This window comes from Silurus aristotelis, assembly GCF_946808225.1.
Source record: "Silurus aristotelis genome assembly, chromosome: 16".
Taxonomy (NCBI): domain Eukaryota; kingdom Metazoa; phylum Chordata; class Actinopteri; order Siluriformes; family Siluridae; genus Silurus; species Silurus aristotelis.
In genome coordinates this window covers 23,709,294-23,734,652 of record NC_139589.1, presented here as the reverse complement: position 1 = coordinate 23,734,652, position 25,359 = coordinate 23,709,294, and the positions used below count along the sequence as shown (strand labels likewise).

Below are 25,359 nucleotides of genomic sequence, written 5' to 3'. Positions count from 1 at the left end.
TTCCCATTTATTATTATACACGTACAAATGGAAGAAAAGTTTCTGGATCTTATGAGATAATGTACACACTGTATATGCTTATAGCGACAGACAAAAACAGTATGTAGTAAAGTAATACTTGGAAAGATGTAGCAGAAATGGTCCTGGTTTGTGTGCGTAGCCAGGACAGTTGCGTTGCTCATCTATAAATGATGCTAACACAAAGTACAGAACCTAGCATGTCATTTAAAAGAACTAGATATCTTTCAGAGGTAATATATACTGTAGCGATTTGTCACTCTTATGCAAAACACAACATGGAAAAAGAAGGACATTAGGTAGATATTTTTAGTTATACACTTCAGTTCTTTCGGCAGAATCCATCGAATAACACCATGTGTCCATCTCTTTATGAGCTCATGCTAACACAGGCAGTCTTAAAGCCTCAGTACCTTCCTGTCCGTTTCTCCCAGAATGCCGTGCTCTCCAGGGCACGCTGTGATCAGCACCCTGCATGCACGTCTCTCTCGTAGGAACTTAACAAATGACTTATCCAGTTCTCTGTCACCTTCTTTATAACCATCGAGGATGAGCAGACTGTCCTTATTCCCTAGAAGAATGTCTTTGAGCTTGTTTGTCTGCAATTCTGCTTCTGCTGGAAATCTGGACTTTACCACTTCGAAGAAATCCCCCGCAACTCCCCCGATGTTTACAAAAATCACAAGCTTGACCTTTCGAATGTTGAGAAGGTCTGAGGTGAAAGGGTTAGCCCAAGAAGAAGCCAGGCTTTGGGTTATGAAGGTTTTGCCGGTTCCTTCTTTTCCTTCCAGGAGCACGGTTTTCCTCAGCCCTGGAAGGACGGACTGCATGCTGACGTGCTGGTTTTCTCTGTAAAGTTCAAAATGGATTATATTAATACCCAAGTTAATCGATTGGTCTTGTCAGACAAACAACTCATTTCGAGCACACGGTAGTATAAAAGCATTTGATTCTACTGAGTTACATTTACTCAGTGCTTTGCATAAGTTTTCACCCCCTCTTTACAGGTATTACACTCTGGTATTGAAATAGACTCTAATGTCATTCTATGTCATTCATTCCAATTGTCAATGCCACACAAAATCAGACACACCTGATATGTTTTGGCCGAAATCTCACATATTTCACATTAACACAATAACTTTGCAATCAACTACTTATAAGAGTAAAGACAACAATAAAAATTCGAAAACCATAAATAGTCAAACACTCTATAGACAAAAGTTATTTCTGAACGTCCCATTCCACATTCAATTCCCGTTTACTGTTAATAACAGCCTCCACTTTTCTGGGAAGATGTTCCACTAGATTTTGTGGAGATTTGTTGAGATTCATTCGTCCACAAGGGTGTTAGGTGAGGTGAGGAGGTCTGGGATGCAGTCAGTGTTCACATTCATCATGATCAGTAGGTTTGAGTTCAGAGCTTCATAGCAGGAGATTTCCACTCCAACCCATATAAAAGGTGATGTGGTAGCTCAGTGGTAAAGCATTGGACTATGGATTGGAAGGTCATAAGTTTCAATTCTGCCACCACCAAGTTGCCACTTCTGGGCCCTTTAGCAAGGCCCTTAACCCTGCTCAGATGAACGTCTCCAAAACGCTGTAAAAGGTAAGGGATATCTTCATGAAACTGGCTTTGTGCACAGGAGCATTATCATGCCAGAACAAGTTTGGCTCATTCACAGACATCCATAAAATCAAGCAGTGAAGGGAGCATAGCAGGTTTTTAGTCCCATATTGGTAAGGGATTTACTTGACTTTTTCTCATCTCAGATCTTTCATGAGGAACAGTTAAACTCATTTTTCATCTGGGTGAAGATTGTAATGTGTGTTTTTATATATATATATATATATATATATATATATATATATATATATATATATATATATATATATATATATATATATATATATAAATAGAAGTGTTTTACTCAAACAGTTACAAACTGTATTGATGCTCAGCTCCATAAAACTTTTTATGATCTTTGATGTATTTTTCTGGAATTATTTAATGTCTGGAAAATAATATAAACCTGCAATGAACGGGATTTTTTTTACAGTGAGGCACTCGTATCAAATAAGTGACTAATTTTTTTCGAACCCGCAGAACCACAAAGAACTTCATTGATGAATTCAAGGCAGGTTGCTCAGCAGGCTTGGTTCAGTTCCGGCAACATACTGAACAACATGCACTTTCTCATGACTTTTCACATTCTCCTCTCCCTCTTCTCCCACGTGTTTTTATGTCGAGAAGGTAAAAAAAGCCAAACCCACAGAGAAGGGTAGGAGGAAGTCTAAAATCTGTCTCGGTTTTGTTCAAATCAGCATATCTTTGCTTTAGCACATCTTGCAGATGATTTATCTTTCCATTTCACAGTGGAAAAAAAAGAGAAATGGGTCACAAACATTCAGAACGGAGGGAAAAAGCAAGCTGGAAATGTCATGATTCAAATGAATCATGCTGAATAAAAAAATGGGCTGGTGATCTGAGGGCTAAGAACATCATCAAAGCTCTATGTGGTTTACATTTGTGCCATGTGTCAGACACCGTTACCCAGATATCTCATTTAAATCTCATGTATACAACTGAGCAAAGTAAAGGGTGCTCAAGACCCCAGCATGCCCCACTCATGACCTTCTGATCAGAAGTTCAACATCTTAACCACTTTTTTTTTTTTTTACTGTTTACTTATTTGCATTGTAAATTAGTTTAAAAGCGATTAACAGCATTTACACTCTGAAGTAAAATTATGGGTGACGACTGTAAAAAGTAAATCTGCAGTACAGAAAAGAAAAAATACAATAATATATCCAACGAACGAGTCTAGATCATTCTTAATTCATTATAAAGTAATTAATACAGTTATGATCAGTGCAGTCATAATCTGGAGTTCTGCAGTGGCATTATAATATGGTGTCGCATTTTCAAATTTGATTGGCCAGAAGTTTTTCTAAAACAGCAGCTCAGACTGCAAATCACAGGTTTATATTAATAAACTCGTTCTCAATTATTGCATTTTTAAAAAGTGTGTGTGTGTATGTATGTTTTTTTTTATTATAAGGAAACGATATAATAATATTCACTTTAACATGAAAGTCCCAAGATTCAGTTCTCAAAGTGTGGTCAGGGAATCCCAAGAGGTTTGTTCCAGGCATAATTTTAGTTTAGTTTATTTTTCTTGAAAGACTTCTTATTCTTATTATTCACTGATTGTTGGTCGGCAAATACAACCGCTACCATTAACAGCAATACTACCCCCATTAATACAACCACTCCTACTACTACTACTATTAATACTACATGGGAATTGTATATACTACCACTACTATCACTATTTTTAACACTAAAGACTGAAAAACATAGCTTGAGCATTCGGGTATATCACTAGCACAAGTATAAAAGTCAAGTTGGTAGATAAAGTTAATATTAAAACAGGTAGTTCATCGGTTCCCTGCTCTATATGATTCAGCTCAGTGGGTGAGAAGAGAAGATTCAGGCGGATTGACGTGTATGAGGTTTCGGTGGGTATCACAAATGTGGTGAGGTGTTCTCTTTCCCCTAGTCTCTCTATATATACACATATTCAACATTACTTACGGTCAGTCAACGGGACTGTCAGATCTTCTCCAGGTGACTCACACTCAATCGACCGGATGTCTGAACCTGTCTGCCCTGTAAAAAACTATTTTTTTTAGAATTATTATATCCTAATAACTTATGATAACATGAACAAGGAACATAAATCAGGAACATGAAACCTGCACAGACTTCCATACCTTCTGTAAAATGTTCCCATCTCTCTTGGAATCACATTAGACATGTTTAATGTATGACACATTGTTAGAGTATTCCCAGGAACTAACACACATTCACACACTCAGTCATGCCTAGGGGGAAATTTAGAGTCGGTGTTCCACATGAGTGTTCTTGGAAAGTGAGAAGAAACTGGAGAACCCAGAATAAAAACCAACAGAGACATGAAAAGAACGGGCGAGAGACACACTACCTACTTCCTAGAGCCAGATAGTATGGTTTTAGATCATGTCTTATGGTAATCCCCAGTGACCACCGGTGTCATGCAGGTAGCTGGTTTCTGTTTACAAGTACTCAAACGGTCGCTAAGGGTCATATGAAGCCACACTGAAAAATTTACCTTGTCATTTGACAAGGCAGAAATTCTATAGAAAGAACCTTAAATCATCGCTGGCTGATTGAAATCTGGCAAAGAGGAACTAAAAATAAATGTGGCACACCAACGGGGAAAACTGTAACGGACGCTATTTTTAAAAAAGTGATGCTCGTATGAAGCGGAGTGATGCAGGAACGGACATTTTAGTAATAGAACATACATTAGAACACAGCAGTAGGGATTGAAGAGAAACGATGGGAAAAACAAGAGACAAACCTTTCTTTCTCTTGCGCAGAATCAGAAAGGTGCAGAATAATCCCAGGCACAACAAGACTATCACAGTAATAGCTATGTATCTAGTGGCCCCTTTACTCTCCAAAGGAATTTCATCTGCAAAGCAAAAAAGATCACAGTGATTTCTAGAGAAACTGTTATTGAGTAATATGCCGAGGAAACGTCCTCGCCGCTACCAGTGGTGGACTCTTTAGACAAAGTACTAATCCCCTGCTGAAATATGACTCTGTGAAAGTAAAACTCCTCATATAAAAAGTCAACGAGAACTCATGTTTGTATCATTGATGCATTTATATCTTACATTCTCCTGCACATCGGACCTTTCTATAGTTACAAACACACAAGAAAAACACTTATTTTACAAACACTCTTCGAAAACCACAGTTTGTGCCCTTGATACTGCTTTGTATTGAATGTATTTATGTATTAGCTTTAAAGTAGGGCAAAGGGCATGTTTTTCTGTGATCTAGTGAAGTAAAATGTCATAAGATTCAAATTTCCCCAGAGGAGAAATACTTCCTTTCTGTTTATCGATGGTTGGTATTCGCTCACTGTTTAACCGAGTGAGAAGCAGCTTGATGTTACTCCTATGTTGTACATTTCACCACCTGCTGCACTACAAACATCAGTCTTTGCTAGTCAAATTAAATAGTATGCACCAAAAACAGCTAGTTGATCGTATCTGGGACACGTAGGTATGCATACGTCGGTATGCAGAAGTGGGACAATAAGGTAAATGAACAATAATATGAAGATGCTAGCACGGTGGCTAATGCCTTGCTAAATTTGATCCGAATGTGTGAAATCACTTTGTTACATACAGTAAATCTCAAGCAATTCCTACGAAAAGGATAAGGACTATGACCATGGAATTGATATACTTATATTTACTTATTACTTATTCGTGTCTGTATAAACACAAAAATTAGCTCATATAATTGATCATTTAAAAAAAATACTAATTAAGTTTTTAGGCAACACAATTTTTTTAACTCCTCGTTCTACAAAAACATGATTTCATCTGATAAGACTAAGTCTGGCATTTCAGTTCTTTTTCAGTTGTTGTGTCAACTTACCTGTGTTCTAGCATGTATAAACTTGAACGTAGTCATTCATGCAATTTATTCCAGATATTTCATCTGATAGGACCTATTTATTATTTGAGTTAGACGACTAGTGTTTATTTGTTACTTATTTGAGACCTGGCAGGGACGATTTCTGTCATGAATAGGAAGTCTGAATCAATTCATAAGTGTTCATGTGGGCCAGGTTGTCAGTTATAGACTTGATGACTCAAGTCTCACAGTTTAAGTACAACAGCTATAAGAATGAACTGATCTGTTTGTGCTTTTTGAAATATGTTCCACTAGATTTCGTGGAAATTTGTGTGAGATTCATTCAGTCATTAGGGTGTTAGTAAAGTCAGGTAGTGATGTAGGTGAGTAGGTGAGGAGGCCTGGGGTGCAGTCAGCGTTCACATTCATCTCAAAGGTGTTCAATAAGCTCTATAGCAAGAGATCTTCCACTCTAGCTCATGTAGGCATGTTTTGTGCACTGAGGTATTGTCATGCTGGAACAGGTTAGGGTCTCCTTGCTCAAGTGAAGGGGAAATTTCATGCTCGCTGTAGACAATTGCATGGTTCCAACTTTGTGCTTAGACTTGGCCAAGTTATGTAGGCATGTGTTCCAAAATATATTTATACTAAGAACCAGCTTTTGATCCGATCGCATCCTGATCGCTTCTTTTCCTGTCGATTTTGTATTGTACGCCTGTGTAATTAAAATTTCCATTAATTTAATTAGGTTTAATTTTTTTAAGGTTTAATTAATTCCTTAATCAGGATTTGCTGTATTTACAGTCTCAACATTCACGCAGACAGATTAAAGATGCACACTGTGGTTGTAAAACTTTGAGGGGAATCCCCTGCCATGATTCCATGTACCTACTGTGTTTGTGTTTAGGTTACAACATGTTTTAAATCGGAAATCCCGAAGGATAAAGAGAAAACAAAATTTGTTTAATGCTCTCGAATATTTATAAGAAACTTATCACCTGTGTGTGTGTGTGTGTGTGTGTGTGTGTGTGTGTGTGTGTGTGTGTGTGTGTGTGTGTGTGTGTGTGTGTGTGTGTGTGTGTATTTTAGGTGATGTCCCACTGTGATTAATTAAACGTCACACACAACAAACATCACAAACCACCACTGTGGTCTAACGTGTAGGTGGGTATTGGTACATCTACATTACTTGGAAATCAACATTAGTCATGAATGAATTTTATGATGCGAGTTATATTTCCAAGACCATCCTCTGAGGATGATCTCAGCTTGTAAAATGCTATACATTACCAGAAAAAAAAACCCTTTAAAAATTAAGATAAACTCATCAAATGAAAAACTTCAAGATGGGGGAGAATGAATGAAGAGCCCCGTGAGTGTAGTTATAACAGATCTCACACTCAAACTGTTTACCAGCATTCAACTCAAATTTATCAACAGCACTTAAAATCAAAACACTCAACAACACTCAAACTCAAACCACTCAACAACACTCAAACTCAAACTACTGAAAAAGCACTCAAAATCAAAGCACTCAACAACACTCAAACTCAAACCACTCAACAACACTCAAACTACCCAAGAGGACTTAACTCAAACCACTTAATAGCACCTTAACAACATAACAGCACTTAATATCAAACCACTCAACAGCTCTCAAAAAATTTAAAAGCACTCAAACTCAAACCACATAAACAAACTGTACAGCACCCAAGCAACTTAACAGCACTCAATTCGAGACATTCAACAGCAACCACTTGAATTATACTGAAACACTCTGCATGCGACAACTCAAATGTTTCAACTCAAACAGCCCATCAAGACTCGAACTGCCCAGTTGCTCTTGACTTAACTCTCTCAACCTCACATAAATCACATTAGCCACAGGTGCTAAACATTGAAACGATTTACCAATGCTCAGCTCAATGCATTCAACAAAAATCAACTCAAACCACTTAATACAACTTCTACAAATCAAAAGCCCTCAAAGAATCTCACCTTAAATCAATCATTTCGACTCAAAACATAACACTCAGTATGGCTCCAAATAAAAAGTGTTATCATACACACCCACCTGGGATAACGAACGTCGCTATCTGGTTCGGTTTGCCGTCGTTTGTTTTGTAGGAACAGCTGTAATTGTTGCTGTTTTCTGAGACGGAGAGTCGGCTGGTGACGACAAAGACGCCGTCGCTGTTCGTTGTGTGGCTGCTCTTGGAGCGATTAGTCAAAAGTGGCTCTCTGAGCTTGCCATCACTCCAAGTCACATCAGCCAACGGGAGGCCCTGGGACTGGCAGGAAAGCTCCACCTCCTTTTCGTTTAGCCTCCTGACGGACTTCTTAATCGCTTTATATGGTGCTGGAGAACACACAAGGTATAATGCTTATTTTGTCGAATTCACAAAATCCATACAGTGGTATGTATATACATGGTATTGTCAAAAGTATTTGGACACCCATCTTTTCCAGATATAAATGGTACTTCCCCAAACTGTTACCTCAAAGTAACATAGGCACATCATTGTACACAATGTCCTTGGATGTGGTAGCATAACATTTTCCCTTTACTCTGAGAAACTCGCAGATCCAAACCTGTTCCAGCATGACAATGCTTTACATGGGTTTGAGTGGTCTTTAGTGGTCTGCTATAGAGCTCTGACCTCAATCGTATTGACTGGAGATTATTATAACAGCATATGGGGACTTAAAGTGTAAAGGAATGTTAAAAAAAAAAGATCAAACTGAAATCTTAGGGTCAGGTGTCCACAAAAATCTGGATAGAAATGACACACCAGAAATCCCTACATTAACACTTGTTCTGTGTGCATTGTTGATTAAAAAAACAAAACAATGGTCCATTGATTTTCCTTCTGTAGTTCTGACATTTTTTGACCTACACGTTCTAAATACTTCTCAGTAAAAGGGTTTCTTTTTCTGTGCAACCATGAAATTATAGAAAGATTTAACAAAACTTGTGCAGGAGTTTACAGAAAATTTAATTGTGCCTTAAGTCTAAACTTAATCATAGCTTATTTGATTGGGAAACTTTCAATATCTCTTATGGAAAACTAACAGCTGCTGCTGCAATCATGAAGACAATCCTGAAGCTCATCCCAAACCTTAATCCCATCCTCCTTTCAAAGCCCAGTGTTTCCTGTTTTTTTCATCTCTGCACCTGTATACAGTGAAAAGATTTTATAATCTGGTGTCAGAAAAGGTCGGGTTCCCTTTTAAATTTGGTTCCTCTCATGTTTTCTTCCTCATACTTTCTCAGGGAGTTTTTCTTTGCCACACTCACCATTGGCTTGACCATTAACCTACATCCGAATTTCTGTAAAATGGACTTTATGCAAACTACCCAATAGGTCAAACAATCCCCTGCTATACTGCTCTGTATATTTTAGTCAAGGTAAAAAAGTTTGCTGTGTAAAGTGAACTGACCTGAGACGGTGAGTTTGGTCTGCTTGTAGTCAGCCTCATCATGGATCACAAGGCACTGATAGGTCCCCGAGTCGTTCAGACGAAGCTGTGAGAGCTCGATTACGGCCCGAAATTTCTCCAGCTCCTCCCTCAGGAGCCGCACTCGTCCCTGAAACTGCTTGCTGGTGATGTTGAGGTTCTCGACACCCTTATCCAGCCGAAAGACTTCCACTTCCGGAGGCGGTTTGATACGCTGCCAAATTACGGATATGTGCAAGACACTGGGGATGTCTGAAAACCGGCATCCCATCCTGACTGCTTCACGCAGCTCTCCATCATAGGAATCTTGCTCCGACTTTACGATGAAGAGGGCTACCAGAGAAGAAAAAAGGAACCATAATGAAACCTCATCACATAGACAAAGCTCAAAAATTCCAATCACCATTTAATTAAAAGGAACGTGTACGTGATGCGCTTCATACCCTGTAGACACGGCCATGTGACAAAGAGCAGTGTGAATATTTCACCCCTCATTGAACCTGTATTGAAAAAACACACAATATATAAAAATTCTGTATATATACAACCAACAATGGGCCAAACAGGAACCTTGGAAAAGTCACAGTTTTCTTTTGGATTTTTGGTATCTTTATATGTTAGTCATCGTAAAAAAAAATGATTAAAACAGCCCCACATGTTGATGATCTGATGACAGTGAATAAAAAAAGATTTCGGTTCCTCTTTTTAATTTCCCGCCGAAGCAGCGACGCCAAAGTGCTGACTCATTGCTGGTTATATCACAGTAAAAAAGCAAAAAGTCCAGGACAGCTCGACCAGAACCTGGAAATGAAAGTCGCCAGGATTCGGATCAGGTCAAATCCCAACAGAATATAGTAAAACAGCCCATGTGGACTAAATGTGGAATGGGATGTTCACTGAGGAGCACATGGCAATCTTTTGGCCAAACTTTTTTCTCGTTAGTGTATAACTTCATGCAATTTTAAAGTCCTAAAACATGACAGCATGGCACTCTGCTTACACAACACAATCTTTACGGGAAGAAAGCCAAAGCAAGTCTATATATAAAATCTACTGATGGTGTCCTGCAGTAAAGTATCAACACTAGAAGCAGTTTTAACCCAAAACTTCTCTGTCTGCCAGAATTCAGACCACAGAGACATCCGTCTTTTTTCCACATATTAACCACGATGTTCATTAATGCATAATTAATGTATTCTAGATATAAACCTGCGACGGTTGCCAATAGATGTCAAGCTAATATCAACAACTTCATATTTTTTTGCTTTTACTGTTTCGGGCTTAACGTTGCTCTCATCATAAAAAAGGTCTTGCTCTTGTTATATATAGGATTATAATGTTAATAATAGTTTTATAATAAATCATATTTTTTCTGTTGTTTCTTTGCTCATGCACAATGAACTGAATTCCTCTAGAAAACGACACAAAGAAGCCAAACCGCAGAAGAAAGTGTAAGAAAAACATCTCGCTTTCACTTTCACTTGCAGTGCGAAAGTCTCGATCGAGCTTCTCCTGGTCTTGGATTTGAGTTGCAATCTCCTTATTTTCAATCATGGATGAAGTGCAGGTTTTCATAGATTTAAATGATGTTTCAGACTTTCTCCTGTCCAGACTGAGGATTTCTTAAAATATTATAACAATTTATTCTTGTAGCTATACCAGAAAATAAATCACTGTCATTAAAACTTATTATACTGCTTTCTGGTTTAACTCAAGTGTATTCATGTGTATTGTTATCTCCAACAGAGCTATCCAAAGCCAGAAAACCAGCACCAATGAAGCACGCTTTTTTCGCTGAATCAGCATTACATTATTCCAATGTGATTTAATCCCAAATATTAGCAAAAACCTATTGACTGTTACAAAGCACTGATAGTGAAGACTCCTTTCATACATCTTACCATATAAACCATATAAATCTATATATTTTTCTTTATTAAACGTTTTAAATCCATTTAATATCAGTCTTTCATTATGTAAGTCGTTACTACAGAGACAAGAACATCAAATTAATATAATCAACCTATTATAAATAAAATGTATAATAATATATAAAAACTGTATTCTACTTCTTCTGACCAATCAGATTCGAGTATGCAGTAACGCCATGGTTCAAAACCAGTCACTTCTTATCAGGGCATGAAACAGAACTACGGGGTCACTAAACTGAAATATTCTCAGGTTTTCCCAAAGTCACACTCAGCAGAACTTCTCTTTTAGTCTCTCGAGGATGCAGTCATGACAAGCATGTGATTTTGTTTCTGAAATGATTTCACTTAATTCTTTTCACGGCTCACTGAACTAAAGGGAACTGACACAGAACAATCACCTGACTACAAACAAACCAGCATATATATATATATATATATATATATATATATATATATACATACAGTATACACATATTTCTCAACAGGCAAATCTTTTCTTCCAAAAACCCTCATATTACACATTTTTCTTTGTTTGTACTTTGTTTGGATTTCTCAAATCAAAAGAAGCCTGTTCTATCTTGATTACATGTCATTAAAGCCAGAAACCTCTCTGGAAAATGATGACAAGCGGTGCTATAAAGCATACAACTGAAAACGCAAAACACGTCACGTAACAAATACCCACACATTCGACACACAACCCCACATAGCCGAACACTTTCTTCAGCTACACTGCTGTTATATGGCCTTCATTTGCATATTTATATGTTATTGGCTTGAAAATTTTATGATGTCATAAAATAGACCGGTCTTTGCTCCATTATTAACTCAGATTATACAAATAGTTTGGACAAGATTCATCATTACTTGGGGTTACTGTTAAATATGGAGTGCCAACCCACCTGGGGTCAATTCTCTTAAATATTTACCTATTGTTCCTCTTACTGGTTTTCCCATGACTACTTTTTCTACTTCATAGAATTATTATAACACTTCTTATCATTATTGATATTAGTGGTTAAAAAATTGCAGAACTGCAACAAAAGGTATTAGAGGCCCATTGGGGTGACAATAAGTATACAATTTGCTTTCGTATGAGGGAGGAACAGTAATGATATTTTCACCTCTGGGTTTGTCTCATACATTTTGTAATGGAAATAGACTGGTTAGGACCTGGAACAATAAAAACTTTAAATAATAACGTGAGTGAGTGAATAAACGAACGAATGAACGAATGAATGGATGGATGGATGGATGGATGGATGGATGGATGGATGGATGGATGGATGGATGAATGGATGGATGGATGGATGGATGAATAGATTTTTTGGCAAGTAAAACAAACCCATTTGTCTTTGCACAGAATCTTATTTCTTTAAATCATCCATTCACACTGACTATGTCCCTGTAAAAACACATCTACAGCAGACCCTCAGCCACATTCCTCAGGAATGAATCTGAATGTTAACTCTGACATGTTCAAACAAGAAAGAAGTTTCCTCTGCTAAAAGATCATCTTCATTTCAGAACTCCTAAGTGAACACTCCTGAAATACTTACACATTTTAAAAAAAGCTACCAGGAAGCACAAGAGAGATGTTTCTACAGCAATGCCATCGAAGAACTATTTCAGATTCCACAAAGAACCTCTCAGTAAATTTTTTTAAAACAAACTCATATATAAACCACCATTGTGTTCCAAATATTCTGTCCAATTTAGTGACATGCTTCATTACTTGAGATTATTTATGACCAGCGATTGAGATTACTGAGTTTACAGACCTTTTTTCCACTCAAAAGTGGGAGTTCTTTTGTGAAATTCAAAGGTTCCTTGGACGTCCTTACAGAAACAAATAATTGGACAAAGAACCATCTCAGATGTTTATTTAATCGTGATTAAATAAACATTGTGTATATATATAATGTATATAAATATATATACATAAAGGGTGTAACAGTATACAGAATTCACGCTTTAGTACCTCGGTTTTTAAGTCACGGTTCGGTTCGGTTTGGTTCAGTTTTGGGGAAAAAACATGCAAAACATCAAATAGCTTGTAATTCCTTATTAACAGTTTATTTTTATTAATATTTGTGACATCAACATTTAAAGAGTTAACTTTTTTAAATGCCTGCTTGGTTAAATAATATATAAAATAATATTTAAAAATAATAAAAATATATAATAAATCAAATTGATGGAATACACTTGTTTATTATATTGATTGAATTGAGTAATTGATTAAATTGACAAGTTCAATTGATTAAATACAATTAAATAAATGGAAAAAAAAATTAATAGTTTACATTTGGGAAATACATATGTGTATGTTAGAGTGTGTGTGTGTGTGTGTGTGTGTGTGTGTGTGTGTGTGTGTGTGTGTGTGTGTGTGTGTGTGTGTGTGTGTGTATGTGTTTAACTATTTAATTTTCCACAGATATGACCTACTTCACTGTTCTACTCATTTCAACAGACCTTAACAAATGTCTTCGTTCCTTCCATCCTTCATTCAGTCACTCCCTCAATATGCAGAACTTTCAAGTTTTTATCCTTTTAAGAGAAGTTCTTGAAGATGGATGCTAAAGAATCTGTAGCTCTAGTGTGATGGATTGAACATTCAAGTTTTTTCTTTTTTTTTTTTACTTTTCATTTTACTGCAAGTTGTATCCTGTATATAACTATGTTTGTGACAAATCAAAAATCTTAGCGCTCTTGATTCTTTAGCGCTTTAATACATACAGAAAACAAATCTTATTTCAGGTATGGAGTGAATAGCCACAGTGACACTACTATAACACCAGTTTCTTTTTTATATGCCTGCCATTGTTTTTAAGTTTAATAATAATTTTAAAATGCAAAGTGCTCAAGGCAGAAACAAAACAAACTTGTGGTTATACGTTCCTGAGGCAACTCACATTTTAACTATGTTCTGCACATAAAAATGATTGCAGTCGGTACACATGTGTACCGAACCGAAAGCCCCGTACCGAAAAACGTCGGTACGAAAACCTGTACCGTTACACTCCTGATAAACATTGTATGTATATATGCATATACATAACATACTTCTCTGAGTACCTGTACTATGCAATGACAAAGTTCTATCTATCTATCTATCTATCTATCTATCTATCTATCTATCTATCTATCTATCTATCTATCTATCTATCTATCTACTAGCAGTACGTGAGTGTTCTGAATGTGTATATACACACTATAATCACACGAATACACGAATCACTTGTACATATACACAATGGCGTGCAGAAAGTGGGAGAATAATGCAGAATGTTTTCCTGGAAAGACAAGGAAAAGTTCTTCCAAGGAAGTCTAACTCGCACGCGCACACTTCAAAGATCACAACCACGTGAAATACACACGCTGCAAGCAGGTAAATTCATCAAGCATCAATAAAGAGAATGCAGAAACCCAGGAAATAGATAGTTGAATAAATGCATACTAGATTAAAAGAAAAAAATAAAAGAAAAAGAAATCGCAAATCAGAGTCTAACTATACAAAACTCTTACCTTTTGTTTGTTTATCATAAATCCCTGGAGTGTGTTAGTGAGTGTGTGAGGGTTGCTGAGCTTGTCTTCTGAGACATAGCTTCAATTACAAGTCTGAAAGAATGATGCAAAAAAAAAAAAAAACAACACGCTGTAAATTACAATCAGACTCCGCCTGTGTGTTTTTTTTGGAGTGGGCTGTATCTAAAGTGCACGCACACACACGCGCGCGCGCACACAGATACACGCATAAGCGCACGCGCACACACACACACACACACACACACACACTGTTTTCAAACACAAACGCGTGTTGTTACGTAATTATTTTAAAGTAGACACGTCGCCTGCAATGTTTCTGTTGTTTCCTGGAGTTTGATAAGAATAATGGCACAACTTTTTGTACAACTCATGTTGTGTTAATCTTCACAAAAAAAACAAACAAACATTATTAACACCTTTATAAAGCAAAGGTTTAAATCAGTGCTTTAGGTCGTACCAAGATCTTGTCAAGTTTTCTGGAAGACTGGGCCAGGGGTGAAACAGTTCAGCTTGGGTTCACCTCAGTGCCAGTGTCATTCATGGGAATTAATCACACACACACACACACACACACACACACACACACACACACACACACACACACACACACACACATTTATTCAAAATTCTCTCATTGAAATACTTATTAGCGTTTTTTAAGGTGACAAGTGACACCAAAGATGTTTGAATTTCACCAATATAAACTGATCTTTGGTTCACTTGCATGCCTTTAGCTACACTAGTGGTGAAAATGAGGAACTGCAACGAGAGCCCATTGGGGTGACAACTGCGCTGTCCCAAAATCACAAGTATAAATTGTGTTCATGTTTAGGGAAGGAGCAGCAAAAACAAGATAGTCGATGAAATTTACCCTCTTTTGTGTTTTTCTCAGACATTTTGACAATAGCAACAGATTGCTTACTTCTGAAAGGTATGGCACCAGGATGCATTGTGGGAAGACGAGGCACTGACAAAAGGTTGTTTCTTGCTCTGGGTTTTTGTATTTGTGTTCATTCTGGAAGTTACTTCAACCTTGGCGAGAAATTGACACTCCTTTAAGGAAACAGTGTTTCCTAATACCAGTGACGGCTTTCAGCTACATTGCAACATTGATCAGAAATGGTTTGAGGTAGTCAAGGAACTGGCCTTTAAATTCCCCAAAACTCTGTCCATGCAGTGAGCATCCACGGATTAGAAAGAATGTGGTTATCAAATTATCTAGCTAGGTATGGACAAGCATGACAGTCTATGTAACACACACACATGTAATGTGAGAAACACTTCCAACACATTTTTAAAATTTCACCCATACATATTAAAATTTTACCACTCAACCTCGATCCAGTCCACATGAAAAGAAAGGATTCATGTTGATGGAGGTCATTCGGTTTATTTTGAGTAGGTGTAAAGTGCCACAGGATTTGCATGACATAAACTGAAACTTCTCTGGACTGAATGAAAGCAAACAGAACTCTGTGGGAGTTCATTCAGAAACCATTTTATTCTCTTTCTCCCATTTTTTGATCAGTGTGTGGGTGGATGAAGAAGGTCATGATGTGTTTTTCTAATGAATCTCATGTGATCAAAACTTCTAGCCGCTTTATCTCTTTATCAGAATGTGTTGAGTGACAAGTGCATGCGTGTGGAATGAGTCGTGTTAGACCGACAAAACCACAAAAGTACAAACAGCATGGCTTCTCTAGAACTGGAACGGGGTGTGTGTGTGTGATGTCGAGCTGAAATCTTTCCAATTGGTTATTCAGGGGTGATTAATATAAAACACACGCTGCAGGAGAAACACACTGAATGTTATTGTTATGCACAGAATCAGGACTATTAGGATGGTTGTTATAGTGAAGGACAATGATGTCATTATATAGTTTTTTCATATCCAGGTGCTACAACAGGAAACCGGATAAACCCTGTGGTTTTTTTCCCCTCCATTCCTCAAATCCAGCTGCCTCCATTATAAACTCAGAGAAGAAAAGAATAAAATACCTTTTTCACAAAGATGTGGTTTGCAGCATATTTTAATTCTATTCCCACACTTACACAATAATGAAATTTAGCTCTGTGTCTAAAATAAAGTCCCCAATTCACAAATCTTATCACTTTATTACAGATACATGACACATATAATGTCTACACTAATGTACTTTACACAGGCTTTAACGAAAGACATGTTACACACGGTGTAACAGGTGAAATATGTTGCGCTTCCTTTAAGAGCATAGCGGTATTTTGGGAAAAGCCTGCCAGAAGCGAGCTCTTCCTTCACCCTGACTCAACACGCTACAACGGCTTGTATCTAAACAGTAGCCGACCAAGAAAGTCATTGTTCACTGTCTTCCTCCTTCCTTTCACAACTATTTCTCTCGGGAGTTTATCTTTTGGCATCGTCGTGCGTTTAAAAATCGCCTGACGGAAGTTTTTCTTCCGATGCCGTGCAGCTCAGAACACAAGTGAAGTGCGGTTTTTTCGTTTCCGTTCAGAAATTTCATTGGTTTAATATTATGGGTTCAGTTTTTTGGCTTGAAGTTTGTGAAACCGGGAAAAACCCAGGAACAATCCATAAATTAGCCGCTTCGTTGTTTAAGCCGCGGGGTTCAAAACGTGGGAAAACTTATAGTCCGAAAAATACGGTATATATATATATGATTTGTTCGATAGCTAAAGTGAAGGAAAAGCCCCATTATAAGAAGAAATGGCACAATAATGACATTTTCTTCTGTAAATAAAAAGCCCCAAAACACATTTCTGAACAATTTGACGCTATGACAGATACAATGACATTCATCACCTAAAATCACTTTTCACTTTTACGCAATCATAAAGCTTTATGACAGACAGATGACATCACAATGGCATTTTTTTGGATAGCTTATGCTGAATAAGCATATTCTTAAATCAGACTTACTCTTTTTAATCATTTACAAACCTACAAATTTTGTGTTTTTATATAAAGATGGATTAAAGCAGGAAGATTTTTGTAAATGTGTTCATTTTACGGCATTTGGCATCCGGAGTGATTTACAGCTGAGCAGTTTAGGGTTAAGGGCCTTGCACCAGGGCCCTTCAGGGGGCCACTACGGTGTGCTGGGGTTTGAATTTGTCACCTTCCAATCCAAAGTCTAATGCCTTAACCACTGAGCGACCATCTCCAACTTACATTAATCCAATGCATGCAACTGAGCAGCTATGGGATTATGGGTCTTGCTCAGGGGCCCAGGAGTGGCAGCTTGATGTGTCTGGGATTTGATCTTCGGATAAATAGATCAATAAATATATCTTCCTAAACTCAAGCTATCATTTACGATCTACACTAGCCGGAGTCACTATCACCTTCAAAATAGTCTCCTTGCAGGAGCCAAATCTGGCGAGTAGGCAGGTGTGGAAGTGAGATCATATGGATTGTTTTCCGATGATCTTCACGCACAATTTGGCGAGCGGTTTCGACATTTTTGGGGGCCGAGCTCGATGAAGTTCTCTGATCTCTTGTCGTGTTCCTGTGACGTTCTTCCGCTCTTGAAGAGCGCGAGCCAATCAAAACACCACGTTGAAGTATCACCGTATGTCAAATGTACGTCATGTCAAACGTCTCTGTGGCAGATGTGATCAGTTTCACGCAAAATTTCATGTTTGCTCTCTGTTCTAACTTGCCTAACTTTACCTCACCCTGGTAGCTGAATGAATCTCCACAACATTTAGTGAAGCATCTTCCCAGAAGAGTGAAGGTTTAACAATGGAGAAGATTTCTGAACCTCAGCAGTAAATAAGTCTAAATGCTGAATGAGATGTTCAAGAAGAAGCACGTACCAATCGTATGGTGACTTTTGTGCATATAATGTATGTTCTGTAGATAAAATAAAGCCCAATGGCAGGATTTTTCTTTCTTTTAGTACTTTCAATGCCATTCTGAAGAGGTAATTTGTAACAATGAAGACCTTCAGCATGTCCACCTCAACACAAATGAACTCTGAAAGTTGTTAATAAAACACTGTGGGTGTTATTTCAACCCTGGGCATTTTGCTGTGCAGGTTCCTTTTCTTTTTTTCATGATCATGATGTGGACTGAATGTTTGGTTCACATGGTTCACGAGCTAAAAAACGCTGAAGTCTGATAGTTATAATGTGTGATTCTGTGAATGACTGTAAACAGCCGTAGGGGCTTTTGTATTGCATGTATTAAGATCATGTCAGGATAACCAGCTAATTCAAGTACTCCAGATTTACAAGTGAAAGTCTGGATTTTTGTCATCCTTGTAATGAAATCAAAGCTTTCGGGAACTCGTGTGGGCTTCCCTGATCCAGATCCTTATCTATAAAAGGAAAAAGTACAACTCTTCATACCTGGAGATTCCAAACACGCGATTCCTCCAGGAAATACTCACGACAGTGTTTGTGCTTCTATAATCGCGTCTCCTGAGATCGATCTCAGACCTGTGTAGAAGCTCTGCAGTGGTGGGATTTCTCACCTCGTTTGCTTGAGCATCCCCTCTGTGGTTTCAGACAAGAAACTCAAACCAAGTTACACTTTCATTACATTTTACATAAGCAAGCGAGTTTTTCCGTGTTGCTCATAGATCTCATCACGGCTTGATGGGAAGATGATACGTGTCCGGAGAAGCGTGAAGAACTTGATATGTTAAAGCGTTTCATAACAACATGCCGTAAACCAAGAAGTTATGCTTTTGGGAAGTTGAACAATGAACAATCATGTAGCTTTAGATGTGTACAAATGCGCGAACTTGCCAAAAGAATTGGGACACTGCCATATGTGGTTCTTCCCCAAACTGTTACCCACAAAGTTGGAGGCAAACAATTATACAGGAGACCCAACTATGAGAGCCAAACCTGTTCCAGCATGACAATGCCACCGTGCACAAAACTAGCTTCATGAAGATCTGCTTTCCATGGGTTGGAGTTGAAGATCTCCTGCTATAGAGCTCTGAAATTTGATGACTTTACTAACACCCTTATGGCTGAATGAGCACAAATCTCCACAAAATCTAGTGGAACATCTTCTCAGAAGAGTGGAGAATATTATAACAGTAAACAGGACCTAAATGTGGAGTGAGATGTTCAAAAGGAAGCACATACAAATCTCAGGTGTCCACAAACTTTTAATATAATATTATAATACCTTCATGATATTCAAATATAACTATATTTATATATATATATATATATATATATATATATATATATATAAAATTTAATTGTAAGTTTGTGTTCAAAAACGGTGACTATTGCTTCACTCAAAAAAGTAGGTGTCAAAATTATTGGCACCCCTTGAAAGCATTACAAAATGGCAGCAATTTTTTTATTATTATTTTAATTTCTGAGTATTACTTATTTACTTATTTTTTTAAGATTTGCATATTGTTAGTTTGTGTAAAAAGTATTAAAGTGACCAGGATTAAACCTATGGACTTACTGTTTAACTTGAAAACCATTTTTTTCCCCCAACATACAAAATTCACTTGTCTTATAAACCTCTGAAAGCCAAAACTCTACATGTTATGCATTTATTGTATTATTATTATTAATAATTTATTGATTATTGTTACTGATTTATTTATTGCTATTAATTTTGTTATTATTAATAATTAAATCATTGTTATTATAATTATTATAATTATTATTATAATTATTATAATTATTATTATTTGCATATTACAAATTACTCAAAGGCCAGCCCTAGAAGTGAAAGACAGAAGCAACATCTCTATGTCCGAATTGACCCCGTATTTGTTTTCTTTATTCCTTTTTTCTGGTGTGTTATTTGTCCTGTAGTGTCTCAGGAGATCATCTCCAGGGGTTTCTAATCAGACAAGAAACAACAAAAATCATTTCATTGTTGCAGGCTTTTAAAGATAAGCACATGTCTCTAATTAACATCACACCTCAAAGTTTGATTAGAGAGGCACTTGAGACCTGGTGTCAGAGGGTAATAAGCATTATGACTAAGATTAATCTTTGGATTTATTTATGCATCTGAGCACAGATTTCACTTCACAGGTTTGCTTTACTTTTACAAATAAGATTTAGGTTTTTGCTGCCCTCTAGTGTTCAAATTAGGTAGGGTTTTAAAAACGTTTAAAGAAGAGCAGCTCTTTCCGATTTCTTGTTCTTTTTGAGTATGGTTCTTCTCAATAACGTGTAAAACAATATAAAAACGGTATAATATCACTGTCAGTGGTGGGCCATACATTTCACACCCATTTAATTTGTTGATCCTGAATCGAAGGTTTGGAAACACTGGTTCAAATCAATGATATATTTGTCTTTTACTAGACTCAATTAATCTACATTACTGTTAAATAATATCATTTTACTCAAGTCTAAATTATATATTATCCAGATTTCTCAATATATGGTTTATGTGAAAATCCTCATACTCACCAGATTTCTTCAACATCATCTAAAGGTCATTTGAAGGCTTGTTGTTCTGGGTTTCTGTCACTACATACAGTGAAACAAATTACAAAAACAAATCAGTGAACTTTGCAATATTGCTATTTATTCCTTAAATCTCTCATGAAGATCGATCCTGAAGGCACTCACTGAGAGGTGGCAGATCATTGATACTGTCGCTTCGTGTACATTTCCACTGTCCTGCTTCGCTGCGTTTATACGCATCCATCTCGGCTCTTAATTGCTTCTCACTACACCTAGCTGTTTCCAAAGCCTTCCATAACTCACCCTCACATCTGGAATGAAGTTTACAAGAAGCACAAAAACAAGATGAATGTGTGAAATTGATCATATTAAATTATACTGTGTATTGCATCTCTTTCTTTCCAGGCCAAAGTGATGATACTGTTTAAAAAAAGAATACAAAGTGTTACTATGCAGTGTTTTATAATTACTCCTGCCTCAGTTTATTATACATACACATAACTTTTTTTAAATAACACCCTATAAGTATTTTAACAATTAATGTGAATAAATTACAAGTAAGAAATATATGACAACTTTCTCTTTATACCCTGTACAACTTTTAATTTAATTTAATTTAGATCCACAATATAAACAGCAAAAATCATAAAAACACATCTTGCAAACATGGATGTCAAACTGAGCGACAAGAAAATGTAACAATACTTCAAACTAACTTACGTAATTTTGCATCATCCGTTTGTGCTGTACAATAAACAGAAATGCAAAATATTTTATCAATACAAGCATCGTTATTGTTTACATGATTAGTTTATGTGTAATTAATAAAAAAAATAAAAAAAAAGAATTAACAAGAACAGTAACAGTGTCCCATAAAACACGTTCGTTCATTCTACATCAAAACATCTAGAATTATTATCTGTATTTATCTGTACTTATAATAATAATATTCACTGTCCACTTTAATAGAAACACCTTTACACATGTTCATTTTTGCAATGATTTAAATATTGACGTAAGGAAAGTGGCAGCTTAGTGGTTAAAAACCCCAGACTTTGGATCAGAAGGTCATGAGTTCAAAATCCCAGCCACACTAAAGCTGCCACATTTAGGGCCCCTGAGTAAGGCCCCTAACCCCATAGCTACTCAGTTGTATGAATGAGATCCATGTAAATATAAATATGTAGCAGCAGAGCGATTGATATCACACAGGCACATGACAAGAGCTTGATATAATATTCACATTAATCATCACAGTGAGGAAAATGTCTGGCATTTTAACATACTATAGGAAAGTCGGCCAAAACAGTTCAAAACTGTATTTTTTTATTGAACCTTTAATACTTTTGTGTCTACTTTCTTGTAAATTTTACACAATTTGCCTTCACTTCAAATCCCCAGTAAAACATTAATGCGCAGAAAAAACACACCAAAATGCACCAAAAAGCAGGAAAAGCCTGCGGTTCATTTTACAGGGTGAATATCGACGCTTCTGCTGGAGATGATGTATGCGGGCGGTGCAGCTGTGGCTACAGTGAAAGGAGAAATATTCAATTGTGGTCATCTTGCTTTAGTGATGCTCTTCATTTTCTCTGGATGAGATTCCTGCCTATGATGCAGCGCTCTGTTCTACTACGTTTCTTTCTAATATTGAGGATTTCTAAAGACGTGGCGTCATAATGATGGTATTAAGAGGTGGTATGTGTAAAATTATTAATAAACTGATCATATTTATTCAACACTACACACTCTGTTTTATTAATTTATGACATCACAGATATTACCTATGCATACACACCATTGAGCCTATAGTGAAATATTCTGCATATTTTGCATAAACACTATATTTCCTTAATAACTTCTATATACCACATACTAGAAATATATACACATATAATGCACAGCTGTAAAGTATCTCATCTCTTCTCATTGATTTGTTGTGCATATGACAAATAATCTTGAAGATAGACAATGTTCCAATGTTCTAATCTCCATAAATTAAATCATAATTACTTCTGATGTATAGTAATAAAGTGAATCTTGGCATTATAACATTAAACTTTGTCTATCTTGCTCACCTTTCCATTGCTGTCTCCGCCACACTGTTTCAGCATTCATTGTTTCGATGAATAAAAATATACACAAAAAAACTATGAATAAAAATATAAAGCCAACGCCCAGTGAAAAGTTCAGCAGCGACAACAAGGACTTCCACTTTTATCAGTTTTACTTTCAGTAGGTTTGGAGGGATTTGATTTGATTGTGGTTCACATGTGAGATTTACAGTCGGGCACGAGGCCAGGATGAGGAAATGATTCAGTTTTTGTCCTGAGATCTGTGTTTCTCCTGACACTTTATTTCAGACATTATTTATCCTGATGTTTTTTTTTTTTCACATCAATCACTCTACCTGAAAATGCAGAAAAGATTTAGATCTTCAAATTTAGATCTTCCCTGGAGCTTCTGTTTCGACACTTTAATCAGATTCACAAGTGGCAAATTCATTTGATTGGATAAACCTGTTCTATAACTGTCTGGTTTGATTCAGCTACAAATCAGACATCAAGAGACGGACGTTCAGGACTGCTGAGAGGATTACTGGTGCCCCACTGCCCAACCTCCAAGATCTTCACACCTCCAGAGTGAGGAAAAGGGATAAGAAAATCAGTGACCACCAGAACAGCCAGGCACAAAAACAGTTTTCCACCACAGGATCTACTCAGTCTGAACAATTAAAATATTCATAACTACACACTGTCCATCATAACTGACACATTTATACAGAGAGTCCGAATGGTACATTTATAAATAAAATCTGTACATTAATTTAAACAATATTTCTACTTGTGTATATAGTGCATTATTTAATTATCTGTTTTTCTTATATTTTGTTATATTTTATTTCTACTGTGTAATTCCTATGCATGTCTGCACTTTCATATTTTGCATTATGTCTGTACTTTCTCCTGCACTGGAAGCTCCTGTCACCAAGTCAAATTCCTTTCACGTGGAAACATACTTGGTAATAAAGCTATTTCTGATTGCGATTCTGATTCTAGTTTCTAAGTGTAAAAAAGCAGGAGCCATGTTTTAAAGGCAAATGGTTCGTCTCTTCAGTGAACACAAGGTAATGCTTCCTTCAACAATCTAAATATATTTGGTGTGGTTGTAGTGGTCAGAGAAAGAGAGGTGAAATGAACTGCCTATGTAACAAATAAACAACAACAACAACAACAACAACAATAATACGGTTTGTTGTAAGTAAATAACATGTTTATAAACAGATTTTCAAAACTTTGCAGACACTTCTATCCAAAGCTTTTTGCATTTATCTAATTAATGCATGAGGCTTAATACATAATGGTGAATTTTTGCAAGTTAACGCTTCCACGATATACAATTTCACGCTCAGTGCCTCTGTATCTAATGCATAATGTACATCAAACATATAAAGGTAAACGAAAACAAATTTTTTTTGTTAGGATTTTTTTTCTTTCCTTTCGTTTGCTTGTTTGTTGTGAGGTCTGTTTTCCCGAGTTTGTTTCTTTCTCGAGTTCCCTGCCTATTTCTTACGTGGCCAAGTGCAAGTTGCTGTTTTTTTTCACCTAACTTGATTTTAGTTCACTTTCTTTGTTGAGAGGCATCCAGCTTTATTTTTAGTTCATTTGTGAATTTAGGTACTGAGAGCATTAAAGTTGGAATTTGTTTGATTTTTCATCAAAAAATGAAAACTTCACTACATTTTAAAGTCAAATATTTTACTTTTTACTCTACTAAATTTTTTTGTTAATCAGTCATTTTTTATTTCGGAGTGGATAAAAATTTAACTGGTCACACAGTGATTGATTGACTGACACTTGGTGGTATTTACTTAGCATTAACATACAGTTCAGCATCAGTTCAACATCAAGCAGAACATTTAGAGAAGAAATAAATGATGAAGAAACTCCAGACTCGAATTCGCCAAAACACACTTGACCACATTTTAGCCATTTTTTTTTTAAAGTAGTAGAAAAGAGGGTTTTGTGTTAATGATGATTATAATAGAAATCAATCAGTGTTTGAGTCGTTAATATCATTCTAATAATAGATCAGTGTGCTGAGAGTCACATTCGAGTCTTTACACATAAACTGAGGTGAATAAGTAAACAATCTTGTGATAAAAATTATAATAGGAACATTAGAGTTATAATTAATCACTACTTTGAATATTTAAGTACATTTGAAGGCAAAAACTTTTGTACTTTTACTCAAGTGAAAGTTTAAAGGGACACTTTTACTTTTACTGGAGTCACATTTTACCCAGTGGATCTACTTTTACTGAAGTACATGCTTTGTGTTCTTCATCCACTGCTGTCTTTGTATAAGTGTGTGTGTGTGTGTTTGTTTTTGTAACTGATCAGGGCATGTCACAGCATACCCCCTGGACCAAGGGTCTACATAAAACAACATACATTAACAATACTTGGTACAAAACACAAAACTAACTAGGACACTACATACAGTGTGTAAAGGTGTGCA

General features: G+C 36.5%; 1 protein-coding gene across 3 annotated transcripts; it reads right to left on the bottom strand.

The window, feature by feature from the left end:
• On the bottom strand, window positions 1–14,619 carry LOC310738565 (programmed cell death 1 ligand 1). 3 transcript variants are annotated; one of them, XM_083563619.1, is made up of 7 exons: window positions 14,416–14,619; window positions 9,400–9,456; window positions 8,939–9,289; window positions 7,572–7,856; window positions 4,425–4,538; window positions 3,617–3,691; window positions 1–867 (listed from the first exon to the last, which is right to left on the bottom strand). In XM_083563619.1, exons 2-7 carry the CDS (start codon window positions 9,449–9,451, stop codon window positions 824–826), a joined length of 921 nt encoding a protein of 306 aa, XP_083419745.1. In that variant the 5' UTR covers window positions 9,452–9,456; window positions 14,416–14,619; the 3' UTR covers window positions 1–823. The 3 variants fall into 3 exon arrangements, with proteins under 3 accessions (XP_083419745.1, XP_083419744.1, XP_083419743.1); XM_083563618.1 differs by lacking the exon at window positions 14,416–14,619 and having other exon boundaries at window positions 686–867; window positions 9,400–9,544; XM_083563617.1 differs by lacking the exons at window positions 1–867; window positions 14,416–14,619 and adding an exon at window positions 2,625–2,794 and having other exon boundaries at window positions 9,400–9,544.
• Window positions 14,620–25,359: the final 10,740 nt, after the last annotated feature.